The sequence below is a fragment of the Babylonia areolata genome, chromosome 10 (genome assembly GCF_041734735.1).
Source record: "Babylonia areolata isolate BAREFJ2019XMU chromosome 10, ASM4173473v1, whole genome shotgun sequence".
Classification (NCBI taxonomy): domain Eukaryota; kingdom Metazoa; phylum Mollusca; class Gastropoda; order Neogastropoda; family Buccinidae; genus Babylonia; species Babylonia areolata.
In genome coordinates, this window is record NC_134885.1 from 11,154,681 (window position 1) to 11,182,180 (window position 27,500).

The 27,500-nt window shown below is 44.0% G+C and overlaps 1 protein-coding gene across 2 annotated transcripts in view; it reads left to right on the forward strand.

The window, feature by feature from the left end:
- LOC143286446 (sorting nexin lst-4-like) overlaps positions 1-25,804 on the forward strand; it is a 41,354-nt gene extending 15,550 nt beyond the window's left edge. For both annotated transcript variants that reach the window (XM_076594016.1, XM_076594015.1), the window contains exons 4-16: positions 420-674; positions 1,527-1,636; positions 3,211-3,301; positions 5,193-5,318; positions 9,321-9,435; positions 11,048-11,178; positions 12,233-12,336; positions 13,921-14,024; positions 15,208-15,285; positions 17,763-17,839; positions 18,810-18,899; positions 19,931-20,137; positions 21,315-25,804. In XM_076594016.1, coding sequence (XP_076450131.1) covers positions 420-674; positions 1,527-1,636; positions 3,211-3,301; positions 5,193-5,318; positions 9,321-9,435; positions 11,048-11,178; positions 12,233-12,336; positions 13,921-14,024; positions 15,208-15,285; positions 17,763-17,839; positions 18,810-18,899; positions 19,931-20,137; positions 21,315-21,374 — 1,548 coding nt within the window. In that variant the 3' untranslated portion in view covers positions 21,375-25,804. The remainder of the gene's footprint in view (positions 1-419; positions 675-1,526; positions 1,637-3,210; positions 3,302-5,192; positions 5,319-9,320; positions 9,436-11,047; positions 11,179-12,232; positions 12,337-13,920; positions 14,025-15,207; positions 15,286-17,762; positions 17,840-18,809; positions 18,900-19,930; positions 20,138-21,314) is intronic.
- Positions 25,805-27,500: the final 1,696 nt, after the last annotated feature.

The window sequence follows — 27,500 nt, forward strand, 5'->3', positions numbered from 1 at the left end:
CACACACACACAGAAGTACAGACACACAGACACAGACACACAGACACAGACACACACGCACACTCACTCACACACACTTACACACACAAACGCACACGCACACACACACATGCACACACACACACACACATACACACACACAACGTGTGCACAGATGCAACATAAAGCACAAAACATGCTTGTGATAAGACGCACACAGACACAGACACCCACACCCACACACACACACACACACACTCACACTCACACACACACACACACACACACACACACACACACACACAGAGGCACACACACACACTGACGCTCCCCACCACCACCCCAATACACACACACACACACACACACACACACACACACACACACACACAAAACTACCGACACACAGTGCTTGACCTCTCCTCTCCTTCTGCCCGCAGATCATGTCAGCCCCCGAGCCCTCCTTCCCCCCTCCCCCGCCGCCCAACGTCCCCTCCGTGCCCCTCCCCTCCCTGCCCTCCAACGGCTACACCAACGGCCCGGTGGACACGGGGGGGCACGGCCACGCCGGGTGGGGAGGGATCGACCCCCACCCGCCGCACACACAGGCCCAGCAGGGCTACGACGACTGGGACGAGGACTGGGACGATGACGACGCCTCCAGCAACAGCACTTTGGGCACCGCTGCTGGGCAGGTGATGGGTGTGAAGTGATGGTTTGTGTGGGTGGGTGTGGGTGTTGGGGGTGTAGGTATGTGTGTGTGTTTGTGTGCGGGTTTGTGTGTGTGTGTTTGTAGGAAACTGCATGTACGTTTGTGTGCTTGAGTTGGAGCGGATGTGTGTGAATGTCATTTCTGCAATGACAGTTTGATTGTGTGTGATCGGACATCAAACAGGACTTATTGTCTTGCTTCCTACCTTCCTTCTAGGGTGTGTGTGTGTGTGTGTGTGTGTGTGTGTGTTTTGTTGTTGAAGTGGATGTGGTGAATCATATGTGGACTGTTCCAGTATTCTTTGATGTATCCAGAGGAAGATGGCAGAGTGGTTAAGACGCTCTTCTGCCAGTACAGCGAGTATGTGAGGGCCTGGGTTCGAATCCCCCTCTCTCCCTTTCTCCCAAGTGTGACTGGAAAATCAAACTGAGCGTCTAGTCATTCGGATGAGACGATAAACCGAGGTCCCTCCCGTGTGCAGCACGCGTTTTGGCTTGGCGCACTGAAAAAGAATCCGTAGCAATGAGAGTGTTGCCCTCTGGCAAAATTATGCAGAAGAAATCCACTCTGATAGATACACAAAAATGTATATGCATGCACTCAAGGCCTGACTAAGTGTGTTGGGTTATGCTGCTCATCAGGCATCTACCTAGCAGTTGTGGTGTAGTTTACATAGCGTACATGTATTTGTACATGTAGTGTACATAGTGTACATGTATTTGTGATGTGGGTTAGCGTATATGGATTTGTCCGAACGCGGTGACACCTCCTTGAGAAGCAAACTGATGTCTCCATGAAACTGAAACTGAAACTGAAACTCACCCTGTGTGCGCAGGAGCTTCAGGGTAATGCCGGTGCAGGCGTGCAGTCTCGGAGGGAAGGGAAGCAAGTGTCACCGACCGGGGAAACCTCCAGATATGGCACTGTGAAGAGTAGTTTCAACCGGTCAGTGCCTCTGCGTGTGTGTGTGTGTGTGTGTGTGTGTGTGTGTCTTGTGTTGTTTGTGTGTGTGTGTGTGTGTTGTGTTGTGTTGTGGATGTTTGTGTTATTGTGTGTGTGTTGTGGTGAGAGAGAGAGAGAGAGAGAGAGACAGACAGACAGACAGACACAGAGACACAGAGAGACTCAAAGAGACAGAGCAAGTAGGATGAGTTGTGTCATGATTGTCTGTTTGATGTTTGTTTGAATTGATTTATGTTATCGTAGCTATAGCAGTTTCGACAGTTAAAATTTTTTCCATGTTTTCCTCATGGGGTAGCGTAACAATCTAAGCTACACTGGGCATTACGAATGTGTTGAGGCTTGAATGGAAAGTTTCTTCATGATATTCTGTAACAACACACTCCACAGCAAGCCAGAGAGTTCAGGACCCCACACGACAAGCTAATCTGCGTACGTATCGAAAATGGCATCATAGGCGATACAAGTGGAAATTTTTGGAGCAAACTAGATCATGACAGCAGCTTTTACCACTGCTGAAGTGATTGAAATGTTTCAAACTGAAGGTTTCGACATCGACGAGGATAATTAAGACGTTGAATAAAAAGTATCTGCAGTGAAGAAAGCTTCCAGCAAAAAGGTACTGATAGTGACTGAGCTTCTGAGAGCAGGGAAGAGGGAGGGGAGGGGGGGGGGGGCGTTCACAGATGTGAGGAGAGGGGTCAGTGGGTCAAGTACGGTGAGTTTCATTCAGGCACTTTATGTTTCGTATTTTTTGTGAATTTTTTTTCCGAACCCTAACAAATGGGTTGTCTGTAGGGAAAAGCAAGGGAGAAAACTATTTGTCCGCAGTGAATTAACTGCTCACTGCATTAGTATAATCATATAGAAGTCAGCAGAAATGCAGGGGGAAAAAAAAAAAAAACAGAAGAAGAAAAGAGAGATTTGTTGTCTTGTCTCAGCAGAGAAGGAATGTTTGGCTGGTGTGTATAGACTAAAATATGTAATTATGTACAATATTGGTAATAATGCTCTGTCAGCCCTGCATCGGTGATGTTAACTCGTATGTGCACCACGGTCATTACCTTAACCCTTTCACCGCCAGTCAGTTTCGAGAGCAAATTAACCTTGTGTAGGAACCACAGAAAAGATGGTGTCTAAGAATAGCTGGGGATTCCCCTGTGATGTGTAGAAAAAAAAAGAAAAAAAAGGCCAATTCTACCACCGAAAATTAAGAGCATTAGGTTAATACACAAAAGGCCCATCATCTGGTTGCATTTCGGTGACATGGGTGCTTTTACCTAGCTGGTGCCGGAAATGGGACATTGGTGGTGAAAGGGTTAATGTTATTGTCAGTGGTGATGACTTCATTGACTGTCACATGTTACTGATTCATTATAATATGCTGACTGTGAATTGTGTTGATCTGTGTTTTATTGATTGAAAAGAAAAGAACCTTTGCAGGGGGGGGAGGGGTGGGGGGGGGGGGGGGGGGGGGGGAAGAAGAAGAAAAAAAAAGAAGCTCTGTCACCTCCTTGAAGCTGAACCTCATGTGAAGACGTTCCCCCATTTGTGTTCAGGTTTTCCACCTTTTCCAAAACGGGTGGCGACGCCTTTCTCATGGGTGTGGTGGATGTCAGTGTTCCAGAGAGTGACCGCATCAAAATCATTGTGAGAAGTGTTCATCGTTCTCTTCTTCTTTTTTTTTTTTAATCTGTGTGTGTGTATGTGTGTGTGTCTGTGTGTGTGTATCTGTGTCTTTTTGTGTCTGTGTGTGTATGTCTGCGTCTGTGTCTTTGTGTGTGTGTGAGTGTGTGTGTGTGTGTGCATCTGTGCCTTTGTGTGCGTGTGTGTGTGCTTCTGTCTGTGCCTCTGTGTGTGTGTGTGCGTGTGTATGTGTGTGCCTCTGTGTGTGTGTGTGTGTGTTTTAGCATGTTTTCTTTTTGAACTTTGAAGTGATTAGTGTGTCATTCAAGCGGTAACTTGGTGCAGTAGCACTGTCCACATGAATGTTTAATGGGTGTGTGTTGTGTTGACAGGTGTGTGTAGTGTTAACGGGTGTGAGTAGTATTGACAGTGTGTGCTGTGTTGATGGGTGTGTTGTGTTGACATGTGTGTGTAGTGTTGACCGGTGTGTGTTGTGTTCATGTGTGTGTATAGTGTTGACAGGTGTGTAATGTTGACTGGTGTGTGCTGTGTTGATGGGTGTGTGTAGTATTGACGGGTGTGTGTAGTGTTGACGGGTGTGCAGTGTCGATGGGTGTGTGTAGTGTTGACAGGGGTGTGCTGTGTTGATGGGTGTGTGTAGTGTTGACGGGGGTGTGCTGTGTTGATGGGTGTGTGTAGTGTTGACATGTGTGTATGTGTGGTCTTGATGGGTGTGTGTTGCGTTGACAGGTGTTTGCTGTTTTGACAGTTGTGTGTAGTGTTGATGGGTGTGTGTTGTGTTGAAAGGTGTGTGCTGTGTGGACAGGTGTGTGCTGTGTTGACATGCGTGTGTAGTGTTGATGGGTGTGTGCTGTGTTGTCAGGTGTGTGTTGTGTTGGGGGCTGTATGTTATGTTGACAGGTGTGTATTGTGTTAACAGGTATTTGTTGTGTTGACAAGTGTGCGTAGTGTTGACAGGTGTGTGTAGTGTTGACACATGTGTGCTGTGTTGTTGACATTTGTATGTTGTGCCAACTGGAGTGTTGTGTTGACAGGTGTTTTAAGTGTTGACTGCTGTGTGTTGACAGGGGGGGTGTAATGTTGAGAAGTGTGTGTTGTGTTGATGAATGTGCTTTTTGTTGATGGGGGTATGTTATGTCGACGGCTGTGTGTTGTGTTGATGTGTGTGTTTGTGCTGTGTTGATGGGTGTGTGTAGTGTTGACGGCTGTGCATTGTGTTGACATGTGTGTGTGTGCTGTGTTGATGGGTGTGTGTAGTGTTGACGGCTGTGCGTTGTGTTGACATGTGTGTGTGTGTGTGCTGTGTTGACAGGTGTGTGTAGTGTTGATGGCTGTGCGTTGTGTTGACATGTGTGTGTGTGCTGTGTTGATGGGTGTGTGTAGTGTTGATGGCTGTGCGTTGTGTTGACATGTGTGCGTGTGTTGTGTTGATGGGTGTGTGTAGTGTTGACAGCTGTGCGTTGTGTTGACATGTGTGTGTATGCTGTGTTGACGAGTGTGTGTAGTGTTGACCGCTGTGTGTTGTGTTGACGTGTATGTGTGTGCTGTGTTGATGTGTGTGTAGTGTTGACGGCTGTGCTTGTTGTGTGTGTGCTGTGTTGATGGTGTGTGTAGTGTTGACAGCTGTGCGTTGTGTTGACATGTGTGTGTGTGTGTGCTGTGTTGACAGGTGTGTGTAGTGTTGATGGCTGTGCGTTGTGTTGACATGTGTGCGTGTGCTGTGTTGATGGGTGTGTGTAGTGTTGACAGCTGTGCGTTGTGTTGACTTGTGTGTGTGTGCTGTGTTGATGGGTGTGTGTAGTGTTGACGGCTGTGCGTTGTGTTGACATGTGTGTGTGTGTGCTGTGTTGATGGGTGTGTGTAGTGTTGACGGCTGTGCGTTGTGTTGACGCAGGAGACGGTGGAAGGTCCCGAGTGGTACAACCAGGACAGCCCCTACACCTGCTCCGTGGCCTCCCCGAAGAAAGAGACCAAGATGAAGGGTCTGAAGAGCTTCATCGCCTACCAGCTCACTCCCACGGTCAGTGTGACTGTGAACAAAATGCTCTCCTCACTTCTGTTCAATCAAAGTCTGAAATTGTTTGTTGCCTCTTCTCTTTCTGTAAATTTTTTTTTTTTTTTTTCTGTATTGAGGTGAAAGATTCAGTTTGTAGGAGGTTTCAGAATGTGCGGACTGACCCCGTATATGCTGCACCACATCTGTTTCATATTATTGTTATTGTAATTATTACGACTTGAAGCTTCCCAGATACGACTATCCGCCATGAATTGGGTCTGGTTTTTTTTTTGGGGGTGGGGGGGGTTTGTCCTGACTTACACGTAGACCCAGTGTGCTGTTCAAGTCTTGAGATGTAAAGGTTGTTAATGGATGTTGGACAGGTTATGTTGTCATACTTCTTTTCTCAGAGCAATATATATATGGAATGATGGCCTAGAGGTAACGTGTCTGACTAGGAAGCGAGAGAATCTGAGCGCACTGGTTCGAATCACGGTACAATTACCAGTATTTTCTCCCCCTCCACCAGACCTTGAGTGGTGGTCTGGATGCTAGTCATTCGGATGAGACGATAAACCGAGGTTCCGTGTGCAGTATGCACTTAGCGCACATAAAAGAACCCACGGCAACAAAAGGGTTGTTCCTGGCAAAATTCTGTAGAAAAATCCACTTCGATAAGAAAAACAAATAAAACTGCACGCAGGAAAAAATACAAAAAAAATGGGTGGTGCTGTATTATAGCCACGTGCTCTCCCTGGGCAGAGCAGCCCGAATTTCACACAGAGAAATCTGTTGTGATAAAAAGAAATACAAATACAAATACAAATATATGCATGCACTCAAGGCCAGACAAAGCACGTTAGATTACGCTGCTGGTCAGGCAAATGCCTAGCGGATGTGGTGTAGCACATAATGGACTTGTCGGAACGCAGTGACCCCCCTCCTTGAGAAACTGGAACAGAAAACTTCTCAGCGCTGATTTCTTTACATGATGACTTGCTCAGGCCTTTCACCCCTTTCGGGCTGTTGGCCGTCATTGTGGTGTGTGGACTGATGGCCAAGAGGTAACGTGTCCGCCTAGGAAGCAAGAGAATCTGAGCGCGCTGGTTCGAATCACGGCTCAGGTGCCGATATTTTCTCCCCCTCCACTAGACCTTGAGTGGTGGTCTGGATGCTAGTCATTCGGATGAGACGATAAACCGAGGTCCCGTGTGCAGCATGCACTTAGCGCACGTAAAGGAACCCATGGCAGCAAAAGGGTTGTTCCTGGCAAAATTCTGTAGAAAAATCCACTGCCTGGAGGTCTCTTCGCTGGGTGTTTATCTGTTTGTCTCTCTTTCTCTTCCCATGAGAGTACCATGTGAGGGCCTGTCTGGTGATGCCTGACGCTGGTTGTATTGTGTTGTATTGTATTGTATTGTATTGTAGCCCTTCATAGAATCATAACAAGAGAGGCAAGGCCTTCAAGACTCACTTGTGATAAATTAAGTCCCCTAGCATTAATTACAGAGTAATTTCCCTTTTTTTATCTGCACCAAAACGTTTGCAAAATAAATAAAAATTCCATGCTTAGCAAAAAGAAGTTCTTGTTTGAAATGATAAAAAAATGATAATAATGACTCCTCTTGTTGTTGTGTCAGAATAAGAGGTCAAAGTGCCAAGTTCAGAGAATACAAAAAATATAAATATAACAGTAAATGCAGTTGGATATAATTAGGCTTCTTTTTTTTATTTTTTTGTGCCCATCCCAGAGGTGCAATATTGTTTTAAACAAGATGACTGGAAAGAACTGAATTTTTCCTATTTTTATGCCAAATTTGGTGTCAACTGACAAAGTATTTGCAGAGAAAATGTCAATGTTAAAGTTTACCACGGACACACAGACATACGGACACACACACACACACACAGACAACCGAACACCGGGTTAAAACATAGACTCACTTTGTTTACACAAGTGAGTCAAAAACCGCCACCAAGATTACCGGGGCTGATCTGCCTTCTCTAGAAGCGGCTACTCAAAAAAGCAAAATCAATCAGCCAGGACGAATCACATCCAGCTTTTGGGATTTTCGAGATGCTCCCCTCTGGTTGATGGTACAGAAGTATAAAGATGAAAACCAATCGCTTCGCCAAAAGCTTTTTCCCCAAAGCAGTCAATGCCCTGTCTCTCGAACAAATCAAGTATGATCAATAGAATTGTGCAACCAACAACCATCTACCTGAAGATCTAGTCATCAGCCCCATCCACATGGAATATGCAGCTTCTGTTCAAACGTGTATGTGTGTGTATATGTGTGTGTGTGTGTGTGTGTGTGTGTGTGTGAGAGAGAGAGAGAGTGAGTGTGTGTGTGTGTGTGTGTGTGTGTGTGTGTGCATGCATGCACATGTGTGTGTGTGTGTGTGCAGTGCGTGCATGTGTGAGTATGCACAAGTTTTTTTATATTGATATGCACTTGTATATATCCTAATTTCTACTGTATCTGGGTTTGTGTATGATTTTCGATTTATGTTTGTACCTTGTTATAGTACTATCCCCCCCAGTATTCCTTGTGACCCCGGTACACTTGGTAATAAAGACGTATTGTACTGTTCTATTTTATTGTGTTGTATTGTATTGTATTACTCTTCCTCTGAGGGCCACCAGCGGCACTGCGGAGGACAGCAGACTTCGTGCTGCAGACTGTATTGACCATCAGACAGCATGACTTGGGGAATGCAAAAGAAGAAGAAGAAGTGTTACTCTTCTTTGTCACAAAAGATTTCCCTGTGTGAAATCCGGGCTGCTCTCCCCATGGAGAACGCGTTGGTACACTTGAGAGCGCCACCCCCCCCTTTTTTTTTTGTATTTTTTTCTGCCTGCAATTTGATTTGTTTTTCTATCGCATGTGCCAAGTCCATCCCCATCTTCCTCCAGTTCCGCTGTCACCCAGCTGTTGCCTTTCTGATAGGTCTTCTGGAGTTGTTAGCATTTTTGTGGCTGGGATCTTCTGCTTTAGAAGAAGATTTGTTTCATTCTTGAAATCAAGAATTGTTGGCATGAAATAAAGTATCCATGTGTTGTTGTATCGTGGACATAGAATAAAGTTTTCATGTGTTGTTGTTGTTGTTGTTGTATTGTGGACATAAAGTATTCATGTGTTGTTGTATTGTGGACATAATATGAAGTATTCATGTGTTGTTGTATCATGGACATAGAATAAAATATTCATGTGTTGTTGTATTGTGGACATAGAATAAAGTATTCATGTGTTGTTATTGTTGTATTGTGGACATAAACTAAATTATTCATGTGTTGTTCTATCATGGACATAGAATAAAATATTCATGTGTTGTTGTTGTATTGTGGACATGAAATAAAGTATTCATGTGTTGTTATTGTTGTATTGTGGACATAGAATAAAGTATTCATGTGTTGTTGTTGTTGTTGTATTGTGGACATAAATTATTTATGTGTTGTTGTATCATGGACATAGAATAAAGTATTCATCATGTGTTGTTGTTTTATTGCAGACGTAAAATAAAGTATTCATGTGTTGTTGTTGTATTGTGGATATAAAATAAAGTATTCATGTGTTATTGTTGTATTGTTGACATCAAATAAAGTATTCATGTGTTGTTGTATCGTGGACATAGAATAAAGTATTCATGTGTTGTTGTTGTATTGTGGACATAAAACAGTCATGTGTTGTATTGTGGACATAAAATAAAGTATTCATGTGTTGTTGTTGTATTGTGGACATGAAATAAAGAATTCATGTGTTGTTGTGTTGTGGACATAGAATTAAGTATTCATGTGTTGTTGTTGTTGTATTGCAGACGTAAAATAAAGTATTCATGTGTTGTTGTTGTTGTATTGTGGACATAAAATATTTATGTGTTGTTGTCATTGTGGACATAAAATAAAGTATTCATGTGCTGTTGTTGTTGTATTGTGGACATAAAGTATTCATGTGCTGATGTTGTTGTATTGTGGACACGAAACAAAGTATTCATGTGTTGTTGTCATTGTGGTTGTGGTTGCAGTTCAGCAATATCCAGGTGAGCCGTCGGTACAAACACTTTGACTGGTTACACGAACGGCTGGAGAGCAAGTTTGCCTGCATGCCCATTCCTCCTTTACCTGACAAGCAGGTCACAGGTGGGTTGGACTCCGGACTTACTTTCTTTCTCTCTTCTCTTTTGATTCATATATATATATATATATATAAGATCTAATAAAATTGAATTGCTCGTAGGAAATCCTTGTTTTTTTCTTTAAAAAAAAAAAATTCTTGGTGGTTTATTCAGTTGAATTACCAAGAACAAAGTTACAAATAAAGATACTGCGTGATGAAATAAAATAGAAAATATCACATGGACATGCATACATAGCACATGTGCTCACACTCACAGTTTCTGACCCCACCTTTTTTAAGTGTAAGAACCTCACTCAGTTGGAGTGATAGTCCACACACGAAGGGTGTTCAGGCACAAGCAGGTCTGCACATATGTTGACCTGGGAGATTGGGGAAAAATCTCCACCCCTTTACCCATCAGGCACTGTTAGAAACCACACACGAAGGGTGTTCAGGCACAAGCAGGTCTGCACATATGTTGACCTGGGAGATTGGGGAAAAATCTCCACCCCTTTACCCATCAGGCACTGTTAGAAACCACACACGAAGGGTGTTCAGGCACAAGCAGGTCTGCACATATGTTGACCTGGGAGATCGGGGGAAAAATCTCCACCCCTTTACCCATCAGGTACCGTTACCAAGATTCGAACCCGGGACCCTCTGATTGAAAGTCCAGTGCTTTAACCACTTAGTTATTGCACCCAAGCAGCTGAATACTGAAACTGTACATGCAGGGTGTTATGAGGAGGACTTTGTGCAAGAAAGAATGAAGCTGTCACAGATGTGGTGTAGCGTGTATGGATTGGCCCTGATGCCTCCTGAGAGAGGAGCGGTCTGCCCAGCATTGAAAGCCTGCTGATCCAGTGCCAGCTACGCTGGACAGGACATGTTGTCGGCATGACAGATAGCAGGATCCCGAAGATGCTCTTGTATGGCCAGCTGAAGGAAGGCCACCGCGAACTTGGAAGACCCTGCAAGCACTTCAAGGACACCTTGAAGACAAACCTCAAAGCCTGTGACATAGACATCGCTTCCCGGGAAACTGATGCTCTTGACCACTCTCGCTGGAGGATGCTGTGCTCTATTGGCGTAAAGACGTTTCAAAACAAGAGAACGCTGGCTATTAAGGAGAAGCGTGATCGAAGGAAGCGGGGCTTCGGATGCACTCGATTGTTGGCCGCCGTTCTTTCTCTGTCTCTAGACCTTGCAATTGGAATGAACTTCCTCTTTCGCTTCGTCAGGTCTCCACACTCAGCTCTTTCAAGTCTGGCCTTAAAACCAACCTCTTCCCAAAATAGCCTCCCTTCCCTGCCTCTTCCTTGTCTTTAGTTTCTCCAGCTTTAGAGTTATGCGTGCGTGAGAATGACTGGTGCGAAAGCACTTAGATTTGTCTATGCACAAGATTCAGCGCTATGTAAGTACCATTATTATTATTATTATTATTCAGCTTCTGGAGACGTTTTCCCTTGCAACACCTGTGGGAAGTGCTGCGCATCCAGAATTGGCCTCTTCTCCCATATGAGGACACACACCGACAGATAAGCCTGCCTGCCTACTTGTCCGTCGGTCTGACACCTCATTGAGCATCCGGAACTGAAACTGTGTGTGTGTTTGTGTGTGTGTGTGTGTGTGCAGGGCGCTACGAGGAGGACTTTGTGCAGGAACGGATGAAGCTGTTACAGATGTGGGTGGACCGCATGGTGCGGCATCCGGTGATCAGTCGCTCCGATGTCTTCCTGCACTTCCTCACCTGCACTGATGAAAAGGTGAGGCCCGAAAAGTCTTTTTTTTTTTTCTTCCTGTTTTTTGGAGACCCTGATAAACTGGAATATGAATTTCACTGGGAGTAAATTTCTCATGGGATTGCTTTACTAGATGGGAGTAATTTTTCTCATAATTAAGGGAGTGAAGTTCTAGTAGGAGGATTTTTTTTTTTTTATTTTTTTTTTTACTTAGGTGGCTGAACAGTGAGCTTGGAAGATGAAAAACGTTCGTGTAACATGTCATGTGCATGTGAAGGATGCACATGTGTGTGTACAGACAGACATACAGACACACCCAGAGACACGCACGCATGCACATGGTCACACCTCCTCCCTCTACTTTTTTCTTGTGTAAAATACTAATAATATCACTTAGAGTGGAAAATTGTATAACAGAAGACAACTAAGTACTAACACCACACACACACACACACACACACACACACACACACACACACACACACACACACAGAGGCATACTCACATGCACATGTCCAGATTCACTTGTGGAAAGGTGTTAAACGAAAAGTACCGCTAGCATTACACACACAGACACACACACTGACATTCACACAGACAGTTTCAAACACACACACACACTAACACACACACACTCATACTCACACTCTCACACACACACACACACACACACACACACACACACACGTCTAATATTACACATGTAGAAAGATGTTAAATGAAAAGCACCACCACTACACCGCACCGCACCACACCACACCACACCGCACCACACCACACCACACCACACCACACCACACCACACCTCACTCTCTTACACTAATATCTGACATACTTGTTCAGGTAACACCCATATGTTTTTCTTCTTTTGTTTTTATGACTCATGATGTCCTTTTTGCAGTTGCACCCATTCTTCAATGTGGTGTCTGTGTGTGTGTGACTTTGTGTGTGTGTGTGTGTGTGTGTGTGTGTGTGTGCGTGCGTGTGTGCATGTGTGTGTGTGTGTGTGTGCATGTGTGCGTGCGTGTGTGTGTGTGTGTGTGTGTGTGTGTGTGTGTGTGTGTGTCCCCCCGCACAGAAATGGAAGCAGGGCAAGAGGAAAGCGGAGAAGGACGAATACCAAGGAGGCAAGTTCTTCCTGATGCTCAGCCCTCCTCAGCAGGCACTGGACATGCGGGATGTGTGAGTGCCCCCCACCCCCCCACCCCCCACACCCCCACCACACTCCCCCTCCCCCCCCCCCTTTTTTTTTTTCTCTCCCTTTCATCTTGGATCGATTATTATTATCTAAGGTTTTATTATGATAACGTTTCGTCATCATCTTCTTGTGGGCTGCGACTCCCCACGTTCACTTGTATAGGCAGGTGCAGGTTATGATAACGATGCGTATCTACACCATGGTTTAACTGTGAGTCTGTCGTGTAGGCTGTGATAACATATGAGTCAGTCGTGTAGGCTATGATGACATATGAGTCAGTTGTGTAGGCTATGATAACATATGAGTCAGTCATGTAGGCTATGATAACATATGAGTCAGTCATGTAGGCTATGATAATACACGAGTCAGTCATGTAGGCTATGATGACATATAAGTCAGTCGTGTTGGCTGTGATAACATATGAGTCAGTCATGCAGGCTATGATAACATATGAGTCAGTCATGTAGGCTATGCGAACACATGAGTCAGTCATGTATGCTATGATAACACATGAGTCAGTTGTGTAGGCTATGATAACACGTGAGTCAGTTGTGTAGGCTATGATAACAAATGAGTCAAGTCATGTAGGTTATGATAACGTATGAGTCAGTTGTGTAGGCTGTGATGACATATGAGTCAGTCGTGTAGGCTGTGATGACATATGAGTCAGTCGTGTAGGCTGTGATGACATATGAGTCAGTCGTGTAGGCTATGATGACATATGAGTCAGTCGTGTAGGCTATGGTAATACACGAGTCAGTCATGTAGGCTATGATAACATATGAGTCAGTTGTGTAGGCTATGATAACACATGAGTCAGTCGTGTAGGCTATGATAACATATGAGTCAGTTGTGTAGGCTATGATAACATATGAGTCAGTTGTGTAGGCTATGATAACATATGAGTCAGTAGTGTAGGTTATGATAACATATGAGTCAGTTGTGTAGGCTATGATAACATATAAGTCAGTTGTGTAGGCTGTGATAACATATGACTCAGTCACTTAGGTTATGATAACATATTAGTCAAGCGGTGTCAGCTATGATAACATATGAGTCAGTCAAGTAGGTTATGATAACATATTAGACACGTGGTGTCGGCTATGATAACACATGAGTCAGTCATGCAGGTAATGATAACAGTGCATATCTGCATCATGTGTGTATGATTATGAACCCTGTACTGGTAATGTTGGCTGTCGATCCCTACAGCTTGATTGCACTGCAGTCATTATTTGTTATCATTATTAGCGATGCTAACTTCTTTGATGGTCAAATGGCTTTATGTTTTTTTTGTTTTTGTTTTGTTTTTGTTTTTGTCTTTTGTTTGTTTTGCTGAATATGTGTAGAATATGAATTGGGTTGTATTGATTGAAAAGAAAAGAATTTTCTTTGCTAAAAAAAAGGCATCAGTTACACACACACAGCATGCATTTTGTGTACACGCAAAATCGGATCAGCGTAGTAGTTAATCAAAAAGGTAAACATATGTTTTTAGTGATTGGACAAATGCAGTTGTTTATCACCATGAAAAAAAAAGTAAAAAAAAAAAAATCTGTCATTTTCAGAGATGCCAAAATGGAGCAGTTCCAGAAGTTTGTCTCCTACATGAATGAAAATGTGAAACAACTCAACACAATTATGCACGACTATTCAAAGAAGCAGATGGGACGTGAGTATTGGACTTGACTGAATTACCTTTTTTTTCAGTTAAAACTCTTTGGTAGGTTTTCTTCATTATGTTTATGTGGCATATTTCTTTACTTTATGTGGAAGGTTCTTTACTTTGATTTTCCCTTCACCCCACCCAGGTACCTGACTTCAGTTGGGGAAGGTTAACTCACTCCGGACGACTAGTTCTCTCCCTTGCTTTTCCCTACAGACGACCCATTTGTTAGGGTTAGGAAAAAAAATTCACAAAAAAACACAAAACATAAAGTAACTGAATGAAACTCATTGTACTTGACCCACTGACCCCTCTCCTTACGTCGTGTGAACGCCCACCCCCATCTCTCTTTACTGCTCTCAGAAGCTGAATCACTATCAGTACCTACTTGCTGGTAGCTCCTTTCACTGCTGATACTTTATTCAACGTCTTCATCATCCTTGTCATTGTTGAAACCTTCAGTTTGAAGCATTTCAATCACTTCAGCAGTGGTAAAAAGCCACTGTTGTGATCTAGTTTGCTAAAAAAATTTCCACATGTATCGCCTGCGACGCCATTTTCGATATGTATGCAGATTAGCTTGTTGTGTGGGGTCCTGAACTCGCTGGCTCGCTGTGGAGTGTGTTGTTACAGAATCTCATGAAGAAACTTTCCATTCGACCCTCGACATGTTGGCAATGCCCGGTGTAGCTGTGATTTTTATGCAACCCCATGAGGAAAACGTGGAAAAATTTTAAATTTTCGAAACTGCTATAGCGTTTGGTCGTCCGGAACTCTACCTTACGTCAGGAATGCTATAGCGTTCCATCATCCAGAGTGAGTTAAAACGGCAGAAGTAGGGAACTGGGCTCCGCCTTCCTAACTCCGAGTCCTAGACACAGTGGATAAGAATTCATCGCCCTAATGGCCTTAAGAGGCTATGGGACCTGAAACTTTTTTACCCTTTAACCTGGTGTCTGCATGCATGTATGTATGTATTTATGTATGTATGTTTGTATTGTACCTACAAGTTTGTATGCACATATATATGTTAATTGTGCATGATTGTGAGTTGAGAACTGGGCGTGTTTTGTATGCGTTTTGTGTGTGTGTGTGGATTGCAAAGCGCTATGTGCAATGAGGAAAGTGCTGATAAATGTCCAGTTATTATTATTATCATTATTGTGTGACTGTGTGATGTGGGTGGCAGCTTTCAAGAGGGAATACACCAAGATCGGAACCGCCTTCAAGCAGCTGGCGGTGACCTTCAACATGGATTCGACTGAAGGTACGCACGCCCGATTGCCCCGCCTCTGAAGTGAACACTTGTTTTCTTTTCTTTTACTCTGTGGTGGTGCTTCATGAGGGTCAGCCTCTGTGCTGAATGCTCTGTGTCCTCTGAAGTGAACACTTGTTTTCTTTTTTGACTCACTTGTGTAAACAAAGTCAGTCTATGTTTTAACCCGGTGTTCGGTTGTCTGTGTGTGTGTGTCTGTGTGTCTGTGTGTCCGTGGTAAACTTTGACATTGACATTTTCTCAGCAAATACTTTGTCAGTTGACACCAAGTTAGGCATAAAAATAGGAAAAACTCAGTTCTTTCCAGTCATCTTGTTTAAAACAATATTGCACCTCTGGGATGGGCACAAAAAAATAAATAATGAAGCCTAATTATATGCAAACTGCATTTACTGTTATATTTATATTTTTTTGTATTCTCTAAACTTGGCACTTTGATTTGATATTCTGACCCAACAACAAGAGCAGTCATTATTATCATTTTTTGTCCAAACAGGAACTTCTTTTGCTAAGCATGGAAGTTTATTTATTACATTTATTTTGCAAACGTTTTGGTGCAGATAGTAAAAAAGGGAAATTACTCTGTAATTAATGCTAGGGGACTTAATTTATCACAAGTGAGTCTTGAAGGCCTTGCCTCTCTTGTTTTCTTTTCTTTTACTCTGTGGTGGTGCTTCATGAGGGTCAGCCTCTGTGCTGAATGCTCTGTGTCCTCTGAAGTGAACACTTGTTTTCTTTTCTTTTACTCTGTGGTGGTGCTTCATGAGGGTCAGCCTCTGTGCTGAATGCTCTGTGTCCTCTGAAGTGAACACTTGTTTTCTTTTCTTTTACCCTGTGGTGGTGCTTCATGAGGGTCAGCCTCTGTGCTGAATGCTCTGTGTCCTCTGAAGTGAACACTTGTTTTCTTTTCTTTTACTCTGTGGTGGTGCTTCATGAGGGTCAGCCTCTGTGCTGAATGCTCTGTGTCCTCTGAAGTGAACACTTGTTTTCTTTTCTTTTACTCTGTGGTGGTGCTTCATGAGGGTCAGCCTCTGTGCTGAATGCTCTGTGTCCTCTGAAGTGAACACTTGTTTTCTTTTCTTTTACTCTGTGGTGGTGCTTCATGAGGGTCAGCCTCTGTGCTGAATGCTCTGTGTCCTCTGAAGTGAACACTTGTTTTCTTTTCTTTTACTCTGTGGTGGTGCTTCATGAGGGTCAGCCTCTGTGCTGAATGCTCTGTGATCGTGTATCACAGACTCAACCACCCTTCATTTCTCTCAATGAGATAATGAACTTATTCTGATTTTGTATCACAGACATAAGAATCGTTGATAATGATATTGTGAATTCATGTAGCGCCTGTTCTCTAAGTAGGGCTCTAAGCGCTTTACAAAAACAGGTATACATACATACAGAGACACAGGCACAGGCACAGACACTGACACACACACACACACACACACACACACACACACACACCTTTCTTACTGAGATGATAAAGTTATTCTGATTCTGATTCAGAGCGTCATGCTTCTTCTTTAAAAGAATAGTTTGCTTGCACTTAAGTTTGGGACATTGAAAAGGTCTGAACAAAAGACACACAGCACAGTTATTTTTTGTGTGTATGTGTTTTTTTTTGTGTGTGTGTGCCTAGTTTGTAGAGGAAGATTTGATCTGAGAAGGAGGGAGCTGTTAAAACAAAAAAAAGAAAAAAAAAAGAAGAAGATTTTGGTTTTTTGGTTTCAATTTTGGGACCAGATTTCTTTGTTTTCTAACACTTTTGCTGTAATGTGTCACAAAAAGGAATCTTTTTTCCAACTACAGTCTGATGTATAGACTTTATAGTTATACTGTTCAGTTAACTCACTCAGTACGGCCAGTCCTCTCTTCTCTCTACACAGACCCCTCGGATGTCCAGTGGGTGTCTGAATGACCCAACCTTTAGCTTCCGTCGTCAGAACTGTGGTATTCTTTGTCAACATTCACCTCTTCAGTATAAGAGCGTTCTGCTTGCAATATTTTGGTGATGGTAATTGAGATGAAACGCTGTTAACGTCGTCTCTTTCGCCGTTCGTATGGAGAGAGTTAAATGTCCCATCCATAGAAGTGTAATTTCATTCAGTACAAGAATGTGTGAATTTGTGTGTGGCATCTGATTGTTGATGTTAAGTTTGAAGGTCTGTACAGCTTTATGCGAGCTGCAAATCTGCTTGAATGACACAATAAGTAATGATGGCTGCCGGAAAAAGAGGGCGCTAGTCAGGGATGCAAAGGGGAGGTAACCTACTTCAGGAGGTTATCGGCCATAGCTACTTTTGCTTTCTCCACATAGGCGGGTAGTAGTTTTCACAGGACAGGAATGTCAGACCCCTGCCGGTGTCTGCACTAGTGGGGTCACGGTAAGTATGTTACTTAAAACGTAATTTTAGGAAGGAAATTTCCTTTTATGCAGGTAGATGAACACATCTTGTCACTGATTTTATTCACAGCCTCCAAGCAGTTGACGGCAGCGATGGACCACACGGGCGATGCCTTCAACGACATCGGCATTTCCTTTGAAAGACAGGTGAACTGGGTGCTCCTTCCCTTCCTCTTTTCTTCCCTCCTCCCTCTCTTCCTCTCTCACTCTCTCTCTCTCTCTCTCAACAGTTTTCCTCTCTTTCCTTCCTCGTATCTCTTCCTCTCTTACCTTCTTCTTCCCTCTCTCCTTCACGCAAAAGCAATGTTATTTTGTGGGGAACTGTGTATTTTCTATGCCATTTATTGTTCTTGTTGTTGTTGCCATGCAAAGTGGGTTTTTTTTTTCCTTCTTTTTTCAGTCTTCTTGTATTTCCTAGATTAGTTTATACGTTTTCTTTACGAGGGTAGGATGAAAACAGGACGATAAGTGCCTATTCCTTTTCCCTCAATAAAAAAAAAGTTTCGATTTCGAAAGTTTCGATTTCACAGACTGATATCTTGATCAGCCTTTTGTTTGCTGTGTTTGTCTTGGTTTTGTTGTGCTGGTGTGTGTGTGTGTGTGTGCGTGTGCGTGTGTGCGTTGTTCGTTCGTTTTTTAGTTTAACGTCTTTTCACTGTAAGTGATATTAGACGAGGGAAGGAAAAAAATTACGAGTAAGTGAAAGTGTGTGTATGTGTGTGTGTGTGTGTGTGTGTGTGTGAAAATTATTGATTTAAGTTTTGTTTAAAAAATAAAAAAATCGAGTGGGAGGAGGGGGAAGGGGGGGGGATTACTGTGTACGCATACGAGTAAGTGAAAGTGTGTGTGTGTGTGTGCGTGTGTGTGCGTGTGTGTGTGTGTGTGCGTGTGTAAGTGTGTGCGTGCATGTGTGTGTGTATGTGTAAGTGTGTGCGTGTGTGTGTGTATGTGTGTGCGTGCGTGCGTGCGTGCGTGACTCGTGTACATACGAGTGAACGTGGGAGTTGCAGCCCACCAAAGAAGAAGAAGGAGGAGATTTGATTGATTGATTTGATTGCTTGATTGATTTGATTGATTGATTTGATGATTGACTGACTGTTGATCCACCACTGTGCAGCCTCCCAGTGATGCCTATCCCCTGATGGACTCTCTGATCGAGTACAGAGGCATCCTCAGCGTCTACCCCGATGTTCTCAAAGTGCATGAGGTCAGTCATGTTTCAGTGTGCAGCATCTTTTGTTTGGTGGTGGTGGTGGTGGTGGTGGTGGTGGTTTGGTTGTTCGTTGCAAAAAGTCTTTGGGGCGTGGGGAGGGGACGGGGAGGAGGGATGGAAGGGGAAGGGTGGGGGTGGGGGGGGTTAAAGGGGTGGTGTTTCAAACTGGAAAGCTGTGAGATGTTGTGGTGGTGTGAATGGCTTTTTGTGTGTTTAATTTTTTTTTTTTTTTTTTTTTTTTTTTTAGTGAAAAAAAAAATGTATTTTGGATTTTAGGATTTTGATTTTTTTTTGTTTTTGTTTTTTTTTGCAGGGCTTTTTTTTTTGGTAATGAAGAAATTTGTGTTTGGTTGGATTTGAAGATTTTGATTTTTTTTGTAAATGTGTGGTTTTAGAGATGTACCTGTCCAGATGTGGAAGATACTGTGTGTGTGTGTGTGTGTGTGTGTGTGTGTGTGACACACTCGCATACACAAGCATATAAACCCAGACACACACTCGCATACACATGTCCACGGGGAGCGACGGGGAGGGTGAAGGGGTGCCTACGTAAACATACAACAATCCCTTATCATCAAACGCAGATTACTCCTACACACACACACACACACACACACACACACACACACACATACACAAACATATAAATGTACACACACACACACACGTCCACAGGGAGTGACAGGGGTGTGTGAAGGAGTGCCTACGTAAACATACAACAATCCCGTATAATCAAACGCAAACTACTCACACACACACACACACACATACACAAACATATAAATCTACACACACACACACACACACACACACACACACACGTCGACAGGGAGAGACGGGGAGGGCGTAGGAGTGCCTTAAGTCGCAGGAGGAGGGCAAGATGACGGAGGGAACATATGTACACAAGGGGTGCCTACGTAAACATGCAACAGCCTCTGATAATCAAACGCAAATAACTCCTGCGCACACACATACACAAGCATATGAATCTACACCCACACACACACACACATATAAACCCACAGGGAGCAACGGGGAGGGCGAAGGAGTGCCTCAAGTCGCAGGAGGAGGGCAAGATGACGGACGGGGAGGTGCAGAAGGTGCTGCAGAGGGCCGACGTCATCTCCTACGGGGCCCTGGCCGAGATGAACCACTTCCACGCCGAGAGGGTCAAGGACTTCAAGCTGATGATGCAGCTCTACCTCCGCTCCCAGATCAAGTTCTACCAGGACGTGAGTGTGTGTGGGTGTGTGTGGGTGTGGTGGGGGGAATCGGGGGGTGGGCGGAAGGGGAGGGGGGGAGTGTGGGGGTTGGATTGGTGTGGGAGGAGGGGGGGATGAGGCAGCTCTCACCTTTGCTCTCAAATCAAGTTCTGCCAGGACGCGAGTGTGTATGCGTATGTGGGTGTGGGTGTGTGAGTGGGGTGTGGGTGTGGGTGGTGGGTGGGGAGGGTGTGGGGGTGATGGTGTGGGTGAGGATGTTGGATGGATGATGTGTGTGTGTGTGTGTGCGGGGGTGGGGTGAGGGTGTGGGTGTGGGGTTTTTTGTGTGTGATGCAGCTCTGCCTCCATGTTCAAGTTCTACCAGGACGTGAGTGTGTGTGGGTGTGTGTTGGGGGGGTTGTTTTGGTGTGGTAAGGGTGTTGGATTGGTGTTTTGGTATGTATGTGTGGGTGTGGGTGGGTGTTTTAGTGTGTGTGTGGGTGTGTGGGTGGGTGTTTTAGTGTGTGTGTGGGGGTGTGGGTGGGTGTTATGGTGTATGTGGGGGTAGGGGGAGGGTTGGTGTGTGTGTGTGGGTGGGTGTTTTGGTGTGTGTGTGGGGGGGGGATGTTTTTGGTGTGTGTGTGTGTGGGTGGGTGTTTTGATGTGTGTATGTGTGTTTTGGTATGTGTGGGTGGGTGTTTTGATGTGTGTGTAGGGGGGTGTGTTCTGATGTGTGTGTAGGGGGTGTGTTTTGATGTGTGTGTAGGAGGGTGTTTTGGTGTGAGTGTGTGGGTGGGTGGGAGGGTCTTTTGGTTTGGGTGTGGGTGTTGGATTGGTGTGTGTGTGTGAGGTGTGTGTGTGCGTGCGTGCGTGTGTGTGTGTGTGTGCGTGCGTGCGTGTGCGTGTGTGTGTGTTTGTGTGTGTGTGTCTATGTGAGTGTGTGTGAGTGTGTGTGTGTGTGTGTGTGTGTGCGTGTTTATGTGTGTGCGTCTGTGAGTTGATGCAGCTCTTACCTATGCTCACAGATCATGTTCTACCAGAATGTAAGTGTTTTATGGGTGTGGGTGGGGTAGAGAGGTGTATGTTAGTGTGTGTTTTGGGGTGGGTGTGGGTGTTGGAGGTGTGTGTGTGTGTGGTGTGTGTGTGTGAATATATGTTTCCTGTGTGTGTTTGTGTGCATTTAGAGTCATGTGTGTGCCTGTTTCAGATGACAAGGAAGCTGGAGACCGCCTTAGGTCAGTACGACAAAGTGCAGGTGCCCAGGTAAAACCATGCTTTGCGACGACGGAGCTACTTGTCAAGAAAGCCGGTCTTGCAGAGAGAAGACACACACGCTTTCCTGCTAACTTTGCGCTTGCCGTGACTGACAGAAAAAAAAAATCTGATGAGCTAAGTCCAGCGTGTTTACGCACACACCTGTGTTACAGATGTTCGCCAGTCTTTTGGGATTTCTGGGTAGAACGTTTGGATTTTTTTTCACAAGGCTTTTGTTAAACGAAACAGTGGCAGACTGGGCTTAGTGAGGGGAGGGGGCAAAACGAGGACTGTTGGTGGTATCATAATCTGCATGCTCTACTTACAGCCATTGATCTGAATGTATACTTTTTGCGTGCTTGTTGTTTTGTGTGTGTGTGTGAATGGCTTTGAATTCATGTGCTGTTTTTACAAGTAACAATAGTCAGTGATGGATGCTTTTGCACTGTGGTCTGTTTACTTATAGCTAATTTGTTATCCTTATAGTCTGAGGAGAAAAGAGGGTTTATCTACGTATGGCATGGTGGAAACCCTCTTCTGCACTGTAAGTGGTTTGTTCTTTTGGAACACCAGCATGAGAAACTGCTACGATGAAACATTGGGAACCTTTCCTGGTTAACCTGCTGCTGTAGGTCTTTTAGTGTCGTTGTGAAGTGATGGGGGAAGCTCTGGATGTTGAACATTTCCTTCCCCCAGATTTCTGTCAGGGTTTCTCCTGCAGCACAGAGGAGAGAGAGAGAGAGCATCGTTTTTGCTGTTCATGTCTGGGCCTCTTCAGGGACAGGCGTGTGGTGCATGGCTCTTGAACTTTGTTTAATTACACATACTTAACCGTGACCCACTAATGCAGACTCCGGCAGGGGTCTGACATTCCTGTCCTGTGCAAACTACTATCCGCCTATGCGGAGAAAACGAAAGTAGCTACGGCTGATAACCTCCCGGAAGTAGGTAACCTCCCCTTTGCCCCCCTGACTAGCGCCCTCTTTTTCTGGTAGTGTTTGTACTGACATTGATTGCGTGACGTTTGAAGTGTTTGAGGTTTGTGTTTGTCTCAGTAACTGGTGTGGTGTTCTGTTTCTGAGCAGTGTTGATGCTGTTGCAAGGGACTGCTACATAGGCTGTAGACATATTTTGTCGTCTGAACCAATCACCTTTAGAATGCTCCTAGACTTTTGATCGGAAAACAACTTTTATCTTCTTCATTGCTGTTATAACATACACATCCAGTCTTCTGTATTTTTGTGACTGTGCCATTTTTTTTGGTGCTGAATCTGAAAGTGAAAATGAAATCAAAACCAAAATATTACTGACCTGTCTAAACAAATGCCACGGTATTCTTCTTTTGTGTGAACTAAGTACTTGGGGGAAAATACATGTTTGGGCTTTTCCATGAATGACACTGGAAGGTAAATGTTGACTGAGGAAAACAAAAGGTGGCAATGTGGCCTGAAGTCATGAGAGGAGAAGACATGTACCATGTCTGCTGGAGGAATCGTCTGAGACATGAATCATTTTGTGTCAGGTTAACGAGATGTTAGGTCAAAGGTCCCACAGCCTTTTATGGCCACGAGGGTGGTGAATTGATATCCACTGTGTCTGGGGCTTGGCATCAGAAGGCAGGGCCCAGTCCTCTCCTTCCTGTTCTTGTTCTTGTTGCTTATAGTTCAGCTGACCGCACAGGGCCATATCAGGACTGTCAAACCATAAAAATGCCCAACTGCGCCAACACAAAACCGTCACAACCACAAAATAACACCAAGACAAACACCTTCCAAAGCAAGATAGAATGTTTGTTTTGTGTTAAGTGCATGCTGCTTGAAGTCACTGCTTGTTATTGAGATTTAAAACAACGACAAAAACAACATACAACCTGATATCTCTTTCACAGTGGGTCTAGAATGATTGGTGGCTTAACTCTCTCCATACGAACGGCGAAAGAGACGACGTTAACTGCGTTTCACCCCAATTACCATCATCAAAATATTGCAAGCGGAAGGCTCTTATACTGAAGAGGTGAATGTTGACAAAGAATACCACAGTTCTGACGACGGAAGCTAAAGCTTGGGTCATTCAGACACCCACTGGACATCCGAGGGGTCTGTGTAGAGGAGAAGAGAGGACTGGCCGTACTGAGTGAGTTAAGAATAAACAACTGAGTGGATTTCACCCCATGTCAGGTTTCTTGCTGAGGACAGTGATGCAAAAAGCTTCATGCTTTCATCTTTGTTATAGTCGTGTTTGAATAGAACTTGCAGCTGTAGATGGTGGTGAAATACCTGGAGTTTTATTTCAAAGAGAGCACATGTTGTTTCATTTTTTTTTTATCAAGCACTGACTGGTTATACTTTTTTTTTTTCTTCTGAACTTTGTGCTGCCCCCTTGATATCTTTTTCCCTTCCTAACATGTTGATGCAGTTAAAGGAGAGATTTTTTGTTTTTTGGTTTTTTTTGGTTGTTGTCTTTTTCAACTGTGTTTCAGGTTGGTTTAGTTTTTGTTTTGTTTTGTGGTCTATAAAATTAACAGAAAGCATGTTTTTTTTTTTGCTTTCCGAAAAACCAGTTTACATTATTGATGTTTATTCTTTGCAAAAGAAATTGGGCTGATTAGTGTATAGCCATTTTTAAAAACCAGTGTTGATTTGTTGTTGTTGTTGTTGAGCAAGAGCGAAATCTGTACAGTCTGTATAGTCTGCTTGTTTTAGACCAGGTCAGTGTCTTTAGAGAGCAGAAAAGTATAATTTCTTATCAGGTTTCATTAGTTAGTCAGATGGACATTGCTTGACTGAAACTTCCTAGCATGGATCAGGCAAAACCTGATGACAGTTGGATGAAGAGTTCTGATCTTGTCACCACTTGTGTACACTGAAAGATCTGGTAAAGATGTTTGCAGTGATTTGTTGTTTGTCAAAAGATCTGGTAAAGATGTTTGCAGTGATTTGTTGTTTGTCAAAAGATCTGGTAAAGTGGTTTGCAGTGATTTGTTGTTTGTCAAAAGATCTGATTGAACACAGCATGTTTTATTTGGTGCGTTCGGTTCCCTACATGGTCTGTTCTTTAAAGACTTCCCTTCTCCCCCAAAACCATCACTTACTGCTGATGTTTGAAGTACTTGCTGGTTTCTTTAAAAAAAAAAAAATGTTTACCTCACAAAGCTTGGAAACGGTCTTTCAAAACGAGAGGCGTGTTGTCAGAAATGGAGCCACTGCTTCTGGGTGTTAGATGCAGGGTCCGTGACTGGCTGGGTTGTTCAGGGGAAAACACGGAATCTCGGACGTGGCACGAGGGAATATCATTGCTGATGGTCCTTGCAGAGAACTGGTGGTGCTGATTGTTACAAGGTCCTGTTTGTCTACGTTCACAGAGAGTTGAATGGAGTTACCTGTTGTTGGATCTTTTTTTGTGTGTGTATATGTGTGTTTGTTGTGTGTGTGTGTGTGTGTGTGATGAATTTGATGTCTTACTATGTGAAGCTGAGTGTGTGTCATCCTGTGTAAGAGGCTTCGGAGTGAAGTAGACTGCAGAGACAGAGTGAAGTAGACTGCAGAGAGACGGGTGCTTCTCTCTTTCTGACGAGAGCTGCTCTTTGCACACAGTGGTGTTCACACTAGGTGATTGAACGCTCTGTGTGTGTGTGTGTGTTCTAGCTCCATGTTACTGCTGAGTTGTACAGCTGCAGGCTTTATGCAGCTATGTCATCATGGGTCGCTGTCGTCTTCTGCATTCGTGCATTTGAAAATTTCACATGCACATACCCAAGGCCTGACTAGTACGTTGGGTTATGTTGCTGGTTTGCCATCTGCCTAGCAGATGTGGTGCAGCGAAAATAGATTTATCCGAACGCAGTGACGCCTCCTTGAGAAACTGAAACTGAGTTCATGGGCTACCACTCCTGAGTTCATTCGTAATGTATAAGTGGGCTTTTATGTGCATGACTATTTTTACCCTACCAAGTAGGTAGCCATACTCTGTTTTTGGGGGTGTGCTTGCTGACAATATTCTTGTTTCCAAAACCCAGTGAAACTTTGCCATGAATTATGAGATGTTTCATGTGCATGTTTGGTCATTGGCATGAGTATGGAGTCTCCCATCGGACCGACGGATGAGTAGTCAGGCAGGCTTATCTGTCGGTGTGTGTCCTCATATCGGAGAAGAGGCCGATTCTGGATGCGCAGCTCTTCCCACAGGTGTTGCAAGGGAAAACGTCTCCAGAAGTTGAGCCCTGCTTCCTTTGCTCACGCTTCTCCTTAATGACCAGTGTTCTCTTGTTTCCAAACGTCTTTATGCCACTAGAGCACAGCATCCTCCAGCGAGAGCGGTCAAGGGCATCAGTTTCCCAGGAAGCGATTTCTGTGTCACAGGCTTTGAGGTTTATCTTCAAGGTGTCCTTGAAGCGCTTGCAGGGTCTTCCAAGTTCACGGTGGCCTTCCTTCAGCATGAGTATACGCACACAAAGGGTGTTCAGGCACCAACAGGTCTGCACATCTGTTGACCTAGGAGATAGGGGGGAAAAAAAAACCCAACCTTAACCCAACAGGCATCGTGACATGGATTTGAACCCAGGACCATCAGACTGAAAGTCCAGTGCTTTAGCTCTCTCCATATGAACGGCGAAAGAGACGACGTTAACAGCGTTTCACCCCAATTACCATCATCAAAATATTGCAAGCGGAAGGCTCTTATACTGAAGAGGTGAATGTTGACAAAGAATACCACAATTCTGATGACGGAAACTAAAGGTTGGGTCATTCAGACACCCACTGGACATCCGAGGGGTCTGTGTAGAGGAGAAAAGAGGACTGGCCGTACTGAGTGAGTTAATAACTGCTTTGCTGTTTTGCCCGTTATTTGGGCTGTTGATATTGCTGTTTGGTGGAACATGTACATTAAAAAACCGAACCAAACCAAACCAAGCTGAATCCTAGTTTCTTCCTACCCCCTTCCATCCACACCCCCCCCCGACTCCCCCCCCAACCCCCCCCCCCCCCCCCCAGACCTCCCCCCGAAACAGTGCAAATTTTGTTTAGGCTTTCTTTTCGTTTTCTTTTTGTTGTTGTTGTTTTTGCCCAGAGGGTATATCTCCATAAGTGGAGTGATGGCCAAGAGGAAACGCATCCGCCAAGGAAGCAAGAGAATCTGAGTGCGCTGGTTCGAATCATGGTTCAGCCGACGATATCTTCTCCCCCTCCACTAGACCTTGAGTGGTGGTCTGGACGCTAGTCATTCGGATGAGACGATAAACCAAGGTCCCGTGTGCAGCATGCTTTCAGCGCACGTAAAAGAACCCACGGCAACAAAAGGGTTGTTCCTGGCAAAATTCTGTAGAAAAATGTATGTCGATAGAAAAAACAAATAAAAAAAACTGTACGCAGGAAAAAATATTAAAAATGGGTGGCACTGTAGTGTAGCGACGCGCTCTCCCTGGGGAGAGCAGCCCGAATTTCACACAGAGAAATCTGTTGTGAGAAAAAGAGATACAAATACAAATAATCAATGAAGTGACTAGCAGGGGATATGTTTGGTTTGTTTGTGTCTGTGGTGTAGATGTTTCTATGCTGAAAGTGTGATCTGGTGTTGTCAGCTCCATCAAAAATGTTCTGTGGAGACTCTGCTTGGATGGAGGTGAAGAAGTGTGGACAAGTTTTGTGGGGCGTGTTCCAGGGGAGAGAATGGAGACTGGGTGGTGTGTGTGTGTGTGTGTGTGTGTGTGTGTGTGTTCTGTTCTGTTTAGTCTTCACTATAAAACCTTCGCTTTTCTAGTCTATGGAATGCTACGCAGCAGATAACTTGTGCCAGACAATATTTCAATATTGCAATCATGTATGTGTTTGCATGAAAATGATCTTGTTGAATTTGGGTGGGTTTGTTTTTTTTTGGTGTTTTTTTTTTTTTGTGTGTTTTTTTTTTTGGCTGTTGTTGTTTTTTTGTTTTGTTGTTTGTTCAGGTTGCCATGGAAACTGTGCAATCAGTTGATGCTCATTGTACTTTTGAGAAAATAAGATCTGTTTCTTTTTGTTTGCGTATTTATTTATTTATTTATTTTATTTTATATACTCACAGATGTTACATCTAAGTTTTTTAAGTTTTGATTTTTGTATAAATAGCATGTTGACTTCCATTGCCTGTGTCTTGTATATATATA